Source organism: Nicotiana sylvestris, chromosome 10 (assembly GCF_000393655.2).
Source record: "Nicotiana sylvestris chromosome 10, ASM39365v2, whole genome shotgun sequence".
Classification (NCBI taxonomy): domain Eukaryota; kingdom Viridiplantae; phylum Streptophyta; class Magnoliopsida; order Solanales; family Solanaceae; genus Nicotiana; species Nicotiana sylvestris.
In genome coordinates, this window is record NC_091066.1 from 38,502,964 (window position 1) to 38,519,804 (window position 16,841).

At 37.8% G+C, this 16,841-nt stretch overlaps 1 protein-coding gene across 1 annotated transcript; it reads left to right on the forward strand.

Annotated features, from left to right (window-relative positions):
* Nucleotides 1-286: 286 nt before the first annotated feature.
* On the forward strand, nt 287-2,581 carry LOC104220050 (uncharacterized). The gene has a single exon (XM_009770848.2). The coding sequence runs from the start codon at nt 987-989 to the stop codon at nt 2,466-2,468; it is 1,482 nt and encodes a 493-aa protein (XP_009769150.1). The 5' UTR covers nt 287-986; the 3' UTR covers nt 2,469-2,581.
* The last annotated feature ends 14,260 nt before the right edge of the window (nt 2,582-16,841 follow it).

A 16,841-nucleotide genomic window follows, 5' to 3' on the forward strand; every position in this document is an offset into this window, starting at 1 on the left:
GAAGCAGTATATTTTATGTGCATCTTCATTTTTCCACCGTTGAAATTTATTAGGTCTTGCAGCTATGCCTTTGAGTATATTTATATTTATTTATTGGAAGCTGGGGTTGCATTTATAGAACTCGTCTAAAATTGAGTTCATAGACTTACTTTATTCCAACTTCTTAATCTTCTCCTAAAATCATAATTTTATATATATATATATATATATAAAATATTTATGTATACAAATACATACCATTATAGGTGTTGGGAAAGACACGCTTTTCCATTCTAGATGATGACAACTAAGTTCATAAAGACTTCTCTTTGCATCTCTAAGGCCTAAGGGGATATCTAGGCTGTGGAACCAAGGAATATTTTCATTTTGTGATAATTCCTATCGACCGGTAACTCAAGCTATGGTTATTGCAGACCCGCCTCCGCAAAGGAGTAGCCGGTAAGCTATGTCAAGCTAGCAAGCAATTTTGATTACCCCAAATTGCTTTTGGCAAGCATTTTCAAATAAACATTGAAGCTTTTAACGAGTAAATTTTGGTTTCTTCCGTCGGATTCTGTAATATAGAGGTCCCAACTTTTTCATTTTGCAGTTTCCCTAAGTTAGGTGCTACGAAAAGGAAGACAATACTTTATTCTGTTGCTGGGACCATTGGCTTTAGCTTATTAACAATACTCAAGTCAAGACTATTGTTTTCTTGTTTTGCGAGACCTTGTTTATTACTCCACTAATGGATTGAAAGCAATCAATTTGGTCAACTTAAACTGATAGTAACTTCTAGATATGTGCAGCTCTGTTGTTAGATCTGAAAAGAGATAGTATAAACTTAATAAAGAAATGATTCTCATTTCCACAAAATCATGCTCCTTTGATCTACTCATGGTTACTTTCTTCTTGCTTCCTACACCAAGAATATCTTCTAGTATTCCATCTTCAGAAAAGGAATTGGGGTGATTTAAAGACTCAAGATTCTTGGTATTAAACTGTCAATGGCAAAAGATCAAGCTTCCTTTTTCAGTTTTCGATCTTGTTGCTACATTCTTGTTTTTTTCTCTGCCTTCTCATCCATTCCTCTCCTCTACTGGTCTTATTCCTTTGGCTATGGCTATTCCTATATCCAAATGACAGTGAACAATGAAAACAAACCAATTAATCTCCTTAGATTCTCAAAAGCTTGGAACCATCTTGTCTTTTCATCAAAACCACCTCAAAGGCTCCTTAAAATTGCTCTGTTTGTCAAGAAATGGCCAGATGAACAACACGCGGGAGGACTTGAACGACACGCCTTAACACTCCATCTCGCCTTAGCCAAACGGGGACACGAGCTTCATATCTTCACAGCTTCATCCTATAATTCAACCTTGCCTTTATATCCCCTAATGAGGAATCTCCGTTTTCACATCTCGAGGCCTACTGCTGGTGGATATCTTGACCAAGCCGTTGTTTGGAAGCAATTTCAAGTAGAAAATGCAACACAAAGGCCATTTGATGTGATTCATACAGAGAGTGTAGGCCTCAGGCATACAAGATCAAATAACCTTAATAATCTTGCGGTTAGCTGGCATGGAATTGCTTATGAAACTATACATTCTGATATCATTCAAGAACTTCTACGAAATACTAAAGATCCACGATCAAATGCTTTGACCGAAAGAGTGAAGAAGGTTGTCGATGAGGTAAAGTTTTTCCAAAGTTATGCTCACCACATTGCCACGAGCGATCATGCTGGAGATGTACTTAAAAGGATCTATATGATCCCTGAAGAACGCGTTCATGTCATTCTAAATGGTGTCAATGAGGAGATATTCAAGCCTGACGTTTCAAAAGGCAATGATTTTAGGTTAAACCTAAGTATCCCAAAATCAAAGTCCCTAATTTTGGGGTTAGCCGGGAGGTTGGTTAAAGATAAGGGACATCCTTTAATGTTTGAAGCCTTAAAACAAATTTTCAACGAAAACTCAACATTCAGGGATAGTGTCATTGTACTAGTTGCTGGAAATGGTCCGTGGGGTGCTCGATACAAAGACCTCGGATCAACTAATGTGATGGTTTTGGGACCATTGGAACAAGCTCAACTAGCAACATTCTACAATGCAATAGATGTATTTATAAACCCAACATTAAGAGCTCAAGGTTTGGATCATACTTTGCTGGAGGCAATCCTAACTGGTAAGCCTTTGATAGCGACGAAACTTGCCAGTATTACGGGGTCTATTATTGTTAGCAAAGAGATGGGGTATACATATGCACCTACAGTAGGGGAACTAAAGAAAGTTTTGTATGAGGTTTGGGACGATGGAAAGGAAATTCTGAAGCAGAAAGGCAGATTTGCTAGGGAGAGAGGTTTGAAGTTGTTTACTGCTACCAAAATGGCTGCAGCATATGAAAGGCTTTTTCTTTGCATCTCAGGTGATGTAAAGCAAGGCAAAAAGCATGACAATTATTGTAGTTACCAACCTCAGTTCAACTGACAGAGAGTCTTAGAACGAGGCGTAGTCAGGATTTCAACTTTATGGTTTCTGTATTTTAGAACGATGACTTCAAGTGTTAATAAATGAGTTCTAAATTTAATATCTGTACATATTTAATATTTAATGAAAATTTTAAAAATAGATAGAGTGTTTGAGCAAAAACTACTGGTTCGGTCGAATCCGTAACCGAGCTTCTAGCTCCGCCCCTGGTCCTAGATTCTGTTTTCAGAAATATGATGTGGTCTCAAAACAATACATGGTTGTTTGTCATGATCAAGTCAACAATTAAACATCAGCCAATATTCTGCCTTGTCACATTTGGAAGAAATTGCAGAACATGTAGAAGGGAAAAGCTGTCTTGACGGTGAGCTGTATAAACCAAGCAGGGGCGGATCTATGTACAGAGTTGGGGGTGGTACGCCACCCGAACGCTCGGGTAAAATTTTGTGCGTGTATATATGCATTTTGACATTTTACAAACAAGTTCCTATATATTTTAAGGACGGCACCTGGTATTATATGTGGGCTTTAGGTGCCAGTTAAAAACCAATAAATCTGGATCTTAGATGCAGGATCGAATCCCTGATGTTCCCCCTTTCCATCTCTTAATTTTTTGTATTTCTTCATCTTTTGATTTCTTTTCTTAGTACAACTATTTTATTATTTATTAAATAATATATTTGCTTCTTTTTTCTTTGACTTGATCTTCAATATTTTATTGAATGTGATTTTAATATTATCTCTTTTTATCTATATAATATACTTGCTAATTTAAAATTTTATTTTAATTCTGTGCATCTAATCACATCATTCAATAGAGTTAGAGAATTAAATCGAATTAGACAAAATTTATTCGGTTTGATGGTTATATATTTATTTATGCACCAAAAATCTGGTAAATTGAACCTAATTAATTCAAAATAGATCGAACTAAACCAAAGTGAACCGAGTAGTTCAAAATGGATCAAACCAATAAAATGTGCACCATAATTCAATCTCTTAGACTAATGGTAGGTTTGTATTAAAAAGTGGCATCAAATCCTCGATGCGTCTCTCAAACCAAGAATAGAGCTTTTCCTAATTGGATTCAGCAGCCTCTGACATTCCTATAGCTATAAAGTTCCTACAGTAAAGCTTGAAATATTGAATCCATTCAACCACCACTTACAGTGAGTTGTAATAGATTATACTCGTCCAGGAATTTACATGCTAATTAAATTAGACCGACTCTTGTACGGTTGAAAATTCATTTCGTTTTGCACATTTTTGTGATGATTATTGAGTCTTTCACATTGAAAACATTTTCTTTTTTATGTGAATGCATCAAATCGGAATGTGCATGGTGTTACAAATTATCCTATTTATTATATCAGAATAATTTATCTATGCTTTTTGTCACTAAATATATTTTCAAGAAGAGTCAACTAAGCGAGTGTCTCTTAAACAAGACTTCAAGAGACATCCATGAGAGGAGCCTGCATTAAACAGCATTTTTTTAAAAATAAAAAAATCCACCACACTATCACGGGCGGCTCAACGAAGTTGGTGGCCTAAAGCTAAACTGTATTAAGAGGCCTCTAAATTTATTCCACAAAATTCATACAATAGTGAGACGCAAAAGAACTTCCATTCTACTCAATGCATCAATCAAACATGAGGAAGTAGCTAAATCGAAGAAACTGAGTTGAAACTGGGAAGTGAAATCTCAAAAACATATGAAAGAAATGAGGAAAAATTAGAAATGAAGAGGGACATAAATATACTTTAACTATCGAGACAAAAATTTACCACTGTTTGCTTACTCATCTGTACATTTTTAACCAAATAAAAAAAAATTGAATTTTAGACTCTTAAAAATAATTGCCTAATATATACTCCCTCGGGTCCCAAATAAATGATTTTTTGGTTGTTTTTACACATATTAAGAAACTCACTTTTTAACATTTAGCAATGAAATTCACCATATTAACCTTTATTATCTCTTCACATAAACACTCCTAACACATACTTCAACATTATTTACTCTAAGGGCAATGTAGGAAAAAAATAATTAATTCATTCTTGATATCTGAAAAATCACTTATTTTGGACCACAAAAAAGAAGCTAAAAAATCATTTATTGTGGACCGAAGGGAGTAATAATATAATATAATATTTTTAGGGCCCTCTAAAATTTGGGGCATAAGGCAATGGCTTGAGCAGCCTTACCCTCCCGCCGCCCTTGCACAGTGCCGTGTGTATTAGGCCGTATCTCTACCTGTATATATCACAAAAGAAAAGTACACGGAGAAGCACATAAATCTTAGCCTCCAATACGCAATGATGGAAGGTAAAATTCAATCCATAATAGTCAATCCCTATCAATGATGTCCTCCTTTACAGTTTGAGCTTTATGAATTCTTCAAAAAAGTAGCTATGATCTGTACAATCATTAAGTTATAATCATGCATGATCAAAAGTAAATTTCTGCTTTTGAGCTTTAATACGAAAGTTAGCTAATGCTTTGATGTCATTCTTAAACAGCATAGATAGGCGAGATAAGTGTGCATGTGGGACCATGTGACGGCCATTAATATTAAGGTTACAGTAGTTGACCAGTTGAGAATCCCAAGTCTCAAATCCATTTTCTTCTTAATTTCTTTTAGAGTAAATTACAATTTAATATGAATCAATTGCCGATACAACTATATTTCAATATCGTACACTTCATCTCCTAATTCAATAGAAGTCCTACAGAAATATTAGTTTGAATAATTGTTTAATTTTGAAAATATGAGATATATCTGTAACTTTCGGCCCCGTTTCTCCATAACTTTTTTTTTTCCTTTTTTTTTTAATTTTTTTTTTCAAAAATGTATTTGTCATATAAGTTTATAAAAATTTTCGAAAATGAGTTTATAAAAAATCAAAAGTACTAAATTTTCAAAATTAAGAAAAATCAAAATTTTCCGAATTTTTTTCCCCACTCATGAAACTGCAATATTTTTTCAAGTAAAATGCATATCCAAACATAATTTCAAATTCCATATATCATTTTTCCAAATACTATTTTTTCAAAAATTATACGTAGTTTTTATGTCCAAACGCCTACTAAATATATCAATAGCTAAAAGACAAATAAAAATTGCAAATAGAAAGCCCCAAGGTACTTACTCTCATGAAATTTAACAAAGAGAAATAAATATTTTTGTTGAATTTTTAATTCACCTTTGATTAAAAAATATTATTTTAAAATATGTATATTTCAAAAACTTAAATAGGAAATAATCACAAATTACTTCCTCCATTTCAATTTAGATGAGATAGCTTGACTCGGCGAAGTTTAAAAAAAAAAGATTTTTGAAATTTGTGATATTAAAAACTTAAGGGATAAAAGTTTTGTGAGGCCATGACATTTGTGTGGTTATAAAAGCTTTTGTTGGCCCAAGAAAAAGGATAGTTTTGAAGAATGACAAAGGAACTGAGAAATGAAGCTAGTCCATCACTGGTTGGCATAGACACAGGCAGACTCAAGGCATGTGAGATGCACATGTAGGGGATAAACATATTCTGGCAGAATAGATATTCCCTGACCGAAAAGATTGCATAAATGATAAGGAGAATGACTCCTTACTCAAAGAGAACATTATCCAAGATAAGGAAGGATTTAGTAGTTGAGATTAATTAGAACTCTTCCACCAAGGAGGAGTAGCATTAGAACTCTAATTATTTCTTCATCTACTAACTCTATATATGGCAGAATGTTCTCATTTTATAGGTACGCACATAAGAAGAAGTTAAACGTGAATTGAGAGCAAAATAGCAAGGCAATTTTGCAAGCAATTTGTGTACGATTCAAGTGTGCAAACCTGAAGCTACATGAACCAGATAGAAGAACCAGTTCCAAGTGTCTGTCTTTTATTCTAGTTCAATTGTAGTAGGTGTTTCATATTGTATCTTTCAGCTTTATCTAGAGGCAATTGTAATAAGTACTTAGAGTTTTCAAATTAGAGTTAACTTGAAGTTGTCGCAGCAGTTAGAGGCTGCTTGCCATAACGGGATTAGAGTTAGTTCTAGGTTTAAAAAAATATTTTTGTAAATGCACTTTTTGGTTCAGTGATTTAGTGAAGAGTTTGGAAAAATCCTACTGGGAAGTAGGTCGTGGTTTTTTCACCTTTTGAGTCAGGTGTTTTTCATGTAAAATACTTGTGTTCTTTACTTTTCGCATTTACTATTTCTGCAATAGTAGGTTAAGGAACACTTAAAAGAACCAGATCCTTCCATAATCAGTTTAAGCAAAAAATTGGTCACCACACAAATCACCCCTCCCCTCATGTGGTATTGAAGTGTAAAAAATCAATTGGTATTAGAGCGGGTTATCCTTGAAGAGGCTAATACCTTAAGAAAAGATCAAGATGAGTGCACCACCTGAAAACTGGTAAGGGAAATCCACTGCTAGGCCTCCATTCTTTAATGACCAATACTACTCGTGGTGGAAAAACAGGATGAGAGATCACATCATCAGAGAAGACTATGAGCTATGGGACATTGTCACTGATGGTCCCCTGGCTACCATGAAGAAGACTGCTGAAGGATCAGAAGTGCTAAAAACAAGAGCTGACTGCACTGCTGAGGACTTAAGGAAATGGGAAAAGAATGCTAAGGCCAAGAAATGGCTTGTGTGTGAACTTGGTCCAGATGAGTACAATAGAATTCAAAGTTGTACCACTGCTAAGGAAATCTGGGACACTCTGCAAGTGGCTCAAGAAGGAATTCCTCAAGTAAAGAGGTCAAGAGGAACATTGTTGTATTCTCAATAGGAGAATTTTACCATGAAGGAAGGCGAAACCATCCAGGAGATGTATACAAGATTCACCACTCTAATAAATAAACTTAAGTCTCTTGGAAGGGTAATTCTTGAAGAGGACAAAGTTGAGAAAATTTTGACAAGGGTTCTGCCAGTCACATGGGAAAGCAAAATCACTGCCATTCACGAATCAAAGAACATTGCCACTCTTAAGTTGGACGAGCTAATTGGAAATCTTACTGCCTGTGAACTTAGAATGCAAACTATGAAGATGGATGCACCCAAGAAGGAAAGGAGCTTGGCGCTCAAAATCACGGAAGGTGCGGATCTAGAAGAGGATGAAATGGCTATAATCACAAAGGACTTCAAGAAGTATCTAATGAGAGGAAAGGGTTCCTCAAGAGGTGCAAGCTACAACAAACCAAGGGCTCCTAAAAAACAAACCAACGAGGCCTGCTACAAGTGAAGGAAGACTAATCATCACATCAAAAATTGCCCTTAGTGGGAAATTTAATGGAAGAAGGAAAGGTCTGAAAGAAGAAACAGGAGGAAGGAACAGGTTCATCCCAAGAAGAACAAAGGATGAACAAAGGATATGGTTGCTGCCGGAGGAGAAAGTTCAGATGAAGATTCAAAAGATGAATATGGAGATGAACAAGCACTTATGGCCATTGGAGAATTTGATGAGGAATCATAGGTAAGTATAATTCATCTCAAAGACAAGATTAAATTTTTGTCTAAAGAAAATCTATCTGAGTTACTTCTAGATTTCATTGATGAATCTAAGGTCATAAATAATGAAAAGGAACAGTTGTCTAAGGAATGTGTGATTTCGAAAGCTAAGTGCAAAAATCTAGAAATTAGGGCTAGTGAAAGTGATAGTAAAAATGCGGAGTTAAAGAACCATGTAAAAAGAAAGCTGATCACACACATCTCACCTTAGAAGAAAATCTAGGAAAAATAAAAGATGAGTTGTACAAAAGAGATGAGCAAATAAGAGTTCTAAAGGAGGATCTAAGCAAGGTTAAACATGAGCTAGACAGAAGCTGTAAATGGAATAAGTCCTCTGACGCACTTTCATGGCTATAAGAACACCATAGTAGCAATAAGAGAGGACTTGGCTATGGGACCCCTACACCTAAGTGGGATCCCAAAAGCAAGTATGTCACACATCCTGAAAATAAAATCTACACACACAGTCGTAAGGCTTGGCACTACAAAAGTGAATGTACTGCAAAAGAAAAGGCTATCCAAAAGAACAAAACATTTGTTCAAGGGAAACATAGGCTACCAGAATAGGCTAAAAAGAATCTAATTCACCCTTTTGACTATAGAAAGGGACCCAAACTAGTTTGGGTTCCTAAGACTAACCCCTGATTTCCTTTTACCGGTCCAAGTGAAGGGGAGCAGTTAAATATGGTACATGGATAGTGGCTGCTCAAAGCATATAACAAGAAGCAAGGACCAGTTCCTTTCACTTGAGGACCTCAAAGGAGGTAATGTCTCCTTTAGAAGTGGCAAGAAAGGTGAGATCATTGGGGTTGGAAAGGCAGGTAAGACAGACTCACATTCTATTGAGAATGTCTACTTAATAAATGGCTTGAAATATAGCCTAATCAATGTATCACAACTATGTGACAGAGGTAACTTGGTAGCATTCACGTCTACCAAATACTTTGTGATAAATCTTATCACTGACAAGATTGTTTTGCAGGGAAAAAGAGTAAACAATATATACATTGTTGATTTGTCCACTCTTTCAGAAAATGAACTCACTTACTTAAGTGTGTTGGACAATGATCCCCTTCTTTGGCACAAGAGACTTGGACATGCAAGTCTGAGTCAACTCAACAAACTAGTCTCCAAGGACCTGGTGATAGGGTTACCTAACATCAAGTTTAAATAAAACAAAGTGTGTGAGGCTTGTGCAAGGGGGAAGCAGGTAAGATCCTCTTTTAAATGCAAGAAAGTGGTAAGCACGACCAGATCAATGGAACTGGTTCATATGGATCTCTGTGGTCCAATGAGAACTTTAAACAGAGGTGGTAAAAGATATATTATGGTGCTTGTTGATGATTACTCTAGGTTTACTTGGACATTATTTTTAACATCTAGAGATGAAGTATTTGATCTGTTTACTTCTTTTGCTAGAAAAACTCAGAAACAACTAGGTAATCAACTTGCATCAATTAGGTCTGATCATGGAACTAAATTTGAAAATGCTAAGTTTGTTGAATTTTGTGATGTGCATGGCATAGATCATAATTTTTCTGCTCTTAGGACTCCACAAAAAAGTGGAGTAGTTGAAACAAAGTATAGGACTCTTGAAGATATGGATAGGACTATGCCTCTTTCTAGTAAACTGCCCCATAGTTTCTGGGCAGAAGCTGTGAATACTACACGCTACATCATCAATAGGTGTATGACCAAACCTCTTGTATAAAAGACTCCCTATGAGTTACTTAAATGGAGAAAACCAAATATATCCTATCTTAGGGCATTTGGATGTAAGTGTTTTGTACACAACAATGGTAAAGACTCTCTGTCACGACCCAAATCGATAAGTCACGACGGGTGCCTGAGTCCTACCTGTCAAACACCCCTAAGCATACGTCTAAGATATGAAACTGAATAATATCTACTGTATTACGAAAATATCATACGTGAAAAAACCTGTCATCAAGGCATATGTACGTATATATGCAGGATATAGTGGGCGAGCCGACAAGGCTGCTATAGACAACTATACATCCAAAACTGAAAGCCGACAAGGCCACATATAACCCAACTAGACATACTGTCTACAGACCTCTAATAGAAACATAACTGTACAAAGACGGGACTGAGCCACGTCATACCTATACATACATATATATATATATAAACGTATCATACCAAAATCAAAGCAGCTCCGGATCAAGTGGAGCACGCCAACTCTCGCTGATCAGGGATCCTAAGAAGGGGGACCATCAGCTTGCCTACCCGCACCCCCGGGCATGAAATGCAGGCCCGGTGAAATAGGGCATCAGTACGAAAAATGTAATGAGTATGTAAGGCATGAAAATTAATACGTAAAAGACATAGATGAAACATGGAATACAGAAACACATCTTTAAATCTGAATAACTTTGTAAATTCTGAAACGTTTATAATGTCATGCACATGCATATAAATACTGTGTCATGCATAGGTATGGGTGTACATAATATCATCAAGCCACTGTGGGCATCCCATCATATTGTCTCGGCCACTGTGGGCAACATCATCAATATATACCAGCTGATCAGGTGGTGGTGCGTATATAATGCCATAACTTTTTCCCATATCCCATATATAAATATTTACATATATACGCGTATATAACGCCATCTGGTCATGGGTCAATGCACATGAGTGAAATGCATGAAAAATACGTAATAATCTCAATATCCCTTCCAGATAAACTTTTCCAACTGCGTATTATTCAGAGACCCATGAACAGAAAATAATAATAATTTTCATGGGGAATCAAGAATATAGATACCCCTAATAATTCTATGAATAGAGTAATTTATGGAAACTGTGTGTTTGCTCGTTTCTTTAGTATAATTTTGACCATGCCAAAAGAAAGAAGGGAGGGCCTTAACATACCTGTTTTTTTGAATTATTTGAATGAATCTGCTTTTGCAAAATTTACACTGGGATTCCTTGAAATTGGAACGAAACTGTGTTCTGCCTCTAACATTTTGAAGTTGCTTCTGTTTCTTGCTTTAGAACTTAAATGTTCTTGGTTGATTTTTGAAATCTCACTTGAAATCTTGGCAAGAATTTGGACGAAAATTTCTTCTGTTTCCAAGATTTTGATCTCAAGCCAAGAATTGAATTAAAGCTTAGGGGCAGATTGTTCAATTGGATAAAACTTTACAAGTCTTACCGAGACTTTAAGTCATATTTGGTTAGGTTATTAGGTAGACACATATACTTAGGATTAGTGAGTCACCTTTCTTGCATAGTGGCCATGTGCCACGTATTTTTGGGTATAATTGATTAAGTTTTGTTCGCTTATTAGTTAACTGGGTAATGTTTTGTTACCCGATAATTGATCAATTACCCATATAATTTAAAAATTATCACACATTGCTAAAAATTCTATTTTTTTAAAATACTTCATATATACTTTAAATATTATACTACCGTGGTCATATGGTACCTTGCATGGTACTAGTTCATAATTATCGGGTATTATCGCTCGACCCGTATTTTATTCCAAATTGGCCACTTTCAACGAAACTCGTTTTCTGTAATCCGTGTACCCTTTTTCCTCCATAACACTTATTTATCGCTTGTTATAAATAGCGTAAGTATGTTAATATCAGGATGATCTCATCCCCGAGTCTACGTCAATTAACCGAAGACAAAAATTTTAACGTACGAAAAAGCGAGATGTAACATCCTTCCTCCCTTAGAAACATTCGTCCTCGAATATTCAACTCCCCATGATCTATGTAACTTTTGGCAGGGTCGCCTCTGTAATAACACCACTACCAACTTCTTCCCGTAGAACCTTAATAATCCAACGATACATAGGACCATAATTATGAATAACGACAATGGTCTCACATGATCAACAACAATAACCAACACAAGAATTTATACACGTACCTTATGGTTGTGATGTCTCAGTCGGACCCTTCTCTGGAGGAGTAAATAAGTCGGGATATCTAGACTTCATGTTTTCCTCGGCCTCCCAAGTCATTTCTTCCACATTGTTGTTTCTCCAAAGTACTTTTACGGAGGCTACCTCCTTATTTCGCAGCTTGCGGATTTGTCTGTCTAGGATGACAACTGGAACTTCCTCGTATGATAAGTCTTCTATAATCTGTACATCATTCATGGGCACCACTCGGGTAGGATCGCCAATGCACTTTTGTAACATAGATACGTAAAAAACCGGATGGACAAACTCCAGTTCCGAGGGCAATTCTAACTCATAAGCTACTCGGCCCACTTTCTGAATGATCCTATAAGGCCCAATATACCGTGGGCTAAGTTTGCCTTTCTTGCCAAACCTCATCACACCCTTCATAGGTGACACCTTTAAGAATACCCAATCATTAACCCCGAACTTTAAATCTCATCGCCGCACGTCAGAATATGACTTTTGACTACTCTGAGCTGTCAACAGTCGATCCCGGATTAATTTTACTTTTTTTATGGCCTGCTGAACCAGGTTTGGCCCATGTAATTTAGATTCTCCAACATCGAACCACCCTATAGGAGACCTACACTTCCGTCCATAAAGAGCTTCGTAGGAGCCATCTGAATACTGGAATGGTAACTATTATTATATGCGAACTCAATAAGCGGTAGATGGTCATCCTAGCTACCTTTGAAGTCTATTACACAGGCTCATAACATATCCTCTAGTGTTTGAATAGTACGCTCAGCCTGTCTGTCTGTCTAGGGATGAAATGTTGTACTAATACTTACTTGAGTCCCCAATCCTTTTTGGAAGGACCTCCAGAAGTTAGTTGTAAATTAATCTCCTCTATCCGAGATAATAGATACAGGGACACCATGCAGTCGTACTATCTCCTTAATATAAAGCCTTGCATAATCCTCTGAGGAATATGTAGTTCTGACGGGAAGAAAATAAGCTGACTTTGTAAGCCTATCAATAATCACCCATGTCGAATCGAACTTATGCTGGTATGAGGTAAGCCTACGATGAAGTCCATATTGATTATTTCCCATTTCCAAGCGGAATCTCCATAGCCTGCAATAATCCACCGGGTTTTTGATGCTCAATCTTAACCTGCTGACAGTTAGGACAGTAGGCAACAAATTTTGCTATATCCTTTTTTATTTCGTCCCACCAATACACTTCCCATGATATCATGATACATTTTTGTTGCTCCTGGATGGATAGAATAACGAGAATAGTGAGTTTCTCCCATAACCTACCGATGTAGCCCTGCAACATTAGGCACACATAATCGCCCTTGATATATGACGACCCCATCTTTTGTAATTTCAAACGGTGTTTTCTCCCTTTGAAGAGTGGTATCCCTATAATGAACTAACATAGGATCCTCGTACTGGCGTTCCTTTACTTCAGTTACTAAAGAGGATGTTGTCGTATCCTGAATAGTAATTCCAATATCACTTGAGTCCAGTATCCAAACTCCAAGGCTAGCTAACTGATGAACCTCATGGGCTATTCCCCTCTTTTTTTGGCCGTAAATACGATAGGCTACCCATAAGTCTACGGCTGAGGGCGTCGGCTACTACGTTTTCCTTCCCCGGATGGAATAAAATATCAACGTCATAGTCTTTAAGTAGCTCCAACCATCTCCTTGGATGTAGATTCAATTCCTTTTGCTTGGAAATGTACTGGAGGCTCTTATGATCCGTATAGATGTCAACATGAACGCCATACAAGTAGTGTCTACACATCTTTAGTGCATGAATTACGGCAACTATCTCTAAATCGTGGGTCGGGTAGTTCTTCTCGTGCTTTCTTAGTTGTCTAGAAGCATAAGCCACAACCTTACCATGCTGCATCAACACACAATCCAATCCAATGTCTGAAGCGTCGCAATAGATAACATAACCATCGGTCCCTTCTAGGAGCGTTAGTATCACGAATCTAAACCCGGACCCGGTCGTGATGGAGCCTCTCATGAAGACAAGGCCAACCAACTATTCCCAATTCCATGTTGAACAGTTAAACCACAGGAAAACAGTCTAAAACATGATTTAATAATATTAAGTAGCAGATAATATCATAAATATGTGGAAGGACAACCCAACACAGCCCGATACCGGGGTGTCACTAGTCATGAACATCTATAAGTCATAATACAAGTCTGCTAAGTCTATAAGCTAGTAAAAATGTCTGAAAAGAGATAGAAATGATAAAGGAGGAGAAACACAAGACTGCAGACGTCAAACAGCTACCTCATGGACTCCGATATCTGCCGGGAGCTCTCAACTCGCACTAGCAGGATCCGCAACGCCTGACTCTGCACACAGGGGTGCAGGGAGTAAAGTGAGTACTCCAACTCAGTGAGTAACAAATGTAAATAAAGATTGAAAGCAAGAAATCACGTAAGGCACAAAACATTCTATAATGAAGCAGTAAAACCATTTAAAAACTGTAAACCAGTGAAAGATAGGTAAAATCCTTTAACTCAAATGCAGTTTCATAAAAAGCCTTTTTTAATGATTAAGCAGGTAATTGACAGTCAATTATGAAAAATAAACATATAAAGGCTCGCCCCTCGGGCATAGTATCTACAAATCCGCCCCTTGAAAAATATCTCAGAACAGTACCAGACCCTCGGGCAATATCTCAGAATAGTACCAGCCCCTCGGGCAATCACATAGCACAATACCAGCATGTCGGGCTCAATTTAACATCACAATAGGTACCCGCGCTCACTAGGGGTTTACAGACTCCTGGAGGGGCCCCTTACGGCCCAAGCGCAATATCAAGCCACCTCGTGGCATCATCACTAGGCCCTCGGCCTCATATCAATTAAGCCACCTCGTAGCGTATATATCTCAGGCCCTCGACCTCATAATCAGTATCAAATGTTTCCTCACAACATAGGCCCTCGGCCTTACTCAGTCAAAATCCTCACAAGTCACTCGGGCAGTAGTAAAACATGATTCTCAGTCCAAAATATCATTTGAAAGGTTATTTAAGTGTTAAAACAGAGTAAACATGACTGAGTACAAAAACAGTGAAATATAACATGACTGAGTTCAAGTAAAAAGTCAAAACAGTGAGGAAAATATCGGTAAAAATCCCTGAAGGGTTCAAATAGTTGGCATTCAGCCCAAATAATGATGATAGCAGATAGATTTCAGTCAAATACGCGGTAAAATAGTCATCCGGGACGGACTAACTCACAATCCCCAACAGTGCAGGACCCCACGCTCGTCGTTAAGCGTGTGCCTTACCTCAATATAGCACTATGATGTGCAAGTCCAGGGTTTCATACCCTCAGAACATCATTTACAATCATTACTCACCTCGAACTGGTCAAATCTCTAGCTCGCGATGCCTTTGTCCCTCGAATCAGCCTCTACTCGCGTCGAATCTATCCAAAATCAGAACGAGGACTTCAAAATATGATAAGGGAACGAAGCCCAAGAAAAAATAATCAAATTACCGCACAAATCCCGAAATTATCAAAACCCGATCCTCGGGCCCACGTCCCGGAATCCAATAATTTTTGCATCAACAGATTCCTTATCTCCCCACGAGTTCATACATATCAAAAGTTTAGAAATCCGACCCCAAATGGTCCTTCAAATCCACAATTTAAGGCCTAAGTTCCCAAGCCCTAGTTTCCCCAATTTTCACCCTTAATTTCCATAATTTCTAGCTCTAATCCATGAAATAATAGCATAGGAACGAGTTTTAAGTCCGAATTCCTTACCTCAATAAAGTTTCCTTGAAATCCCTCTTTCAAATCACCCAAAAAGCTCCAAAGCCGAGATAAAAATGCTAAAATAGCTCAAAATTTGCGAAGGCCACAATTTATACCTTCTGCCCCGTCATTTTCGCATATGCGGCCCTTTAACCGCTTCTGCGGTACCGCATTTGCGGTTCTTCTTCCGCTTCTGTAGAAATCACTTAATGGACCAAAACCGCTTCAGCGATCAACCTTCCACACCTGTGCCTTTGCAGGTGCGGTCCTTCAACCGTATCTGCGATCACTGCCTTTCCAGGCATTTCCTCTTCTGCGATCCATTATACGCATCTTCGACTACGCAGATGCGGTCCCCTTAGCCGCTTCTACAGTTACTGACGACTTCTCCAGGTTTCGCTTCTACGACCACTCTTCCTCTTATGCGGCGGCGCACCTGCGGTCCCCAATCCGCAGGTGCGAAAATACCAGAAACAGCAATTTCAGCAGCTACAACAAATTCCAAACTTCTCCGTTAAACATCCGAAATCACCCCGAGGCCTCCGGGAACTCAACCAAAAGCAAAAACATATCCCAATACCTTATCCAAACTTGTACCAATCGTCAAAACACCTCAAACAACATCAAATCAACCAAAACACATCGGATTCAAGCCAAATTATCTAAAATCTTCCAAATATCCGCTTTTGATCAAAAACCCAACCAAACCACGTCCGAATGACCTGAAACTTTGTCCACACATCCCAAATGACACAATAGAACTACTAAAACTCTCGGAATTCCATTTCGACCCCTATATCAAAATCTCGCCTACCAACCGAAAATCGCCAAAATATCAACTTCGCCAGTTCAAGCCTAAATCTACTCCGAACCTCCAAAACCCATTCTGATCACACTCCTAAGTCCCAAATCACCTCCCGAAGATAAACAAACCACCGGAACTCACATACGATCCCTCTAACACCTAAGTCAACTTCCGGTTAACTTTTCCAACTTAAACTTCCTTAAAAGAGACTAAGTGTCTCAAACCTTACCAAAATTATTCCGGATTCGATCCAACCAACCCGATACCACAAAACACGGATAACAAGGCATAAAGAAGCAGAAATGGGGAAAACGGAGCGGCAACTCATGAGATGACTAGCCGGGTCGTCACATCCTCCCCAA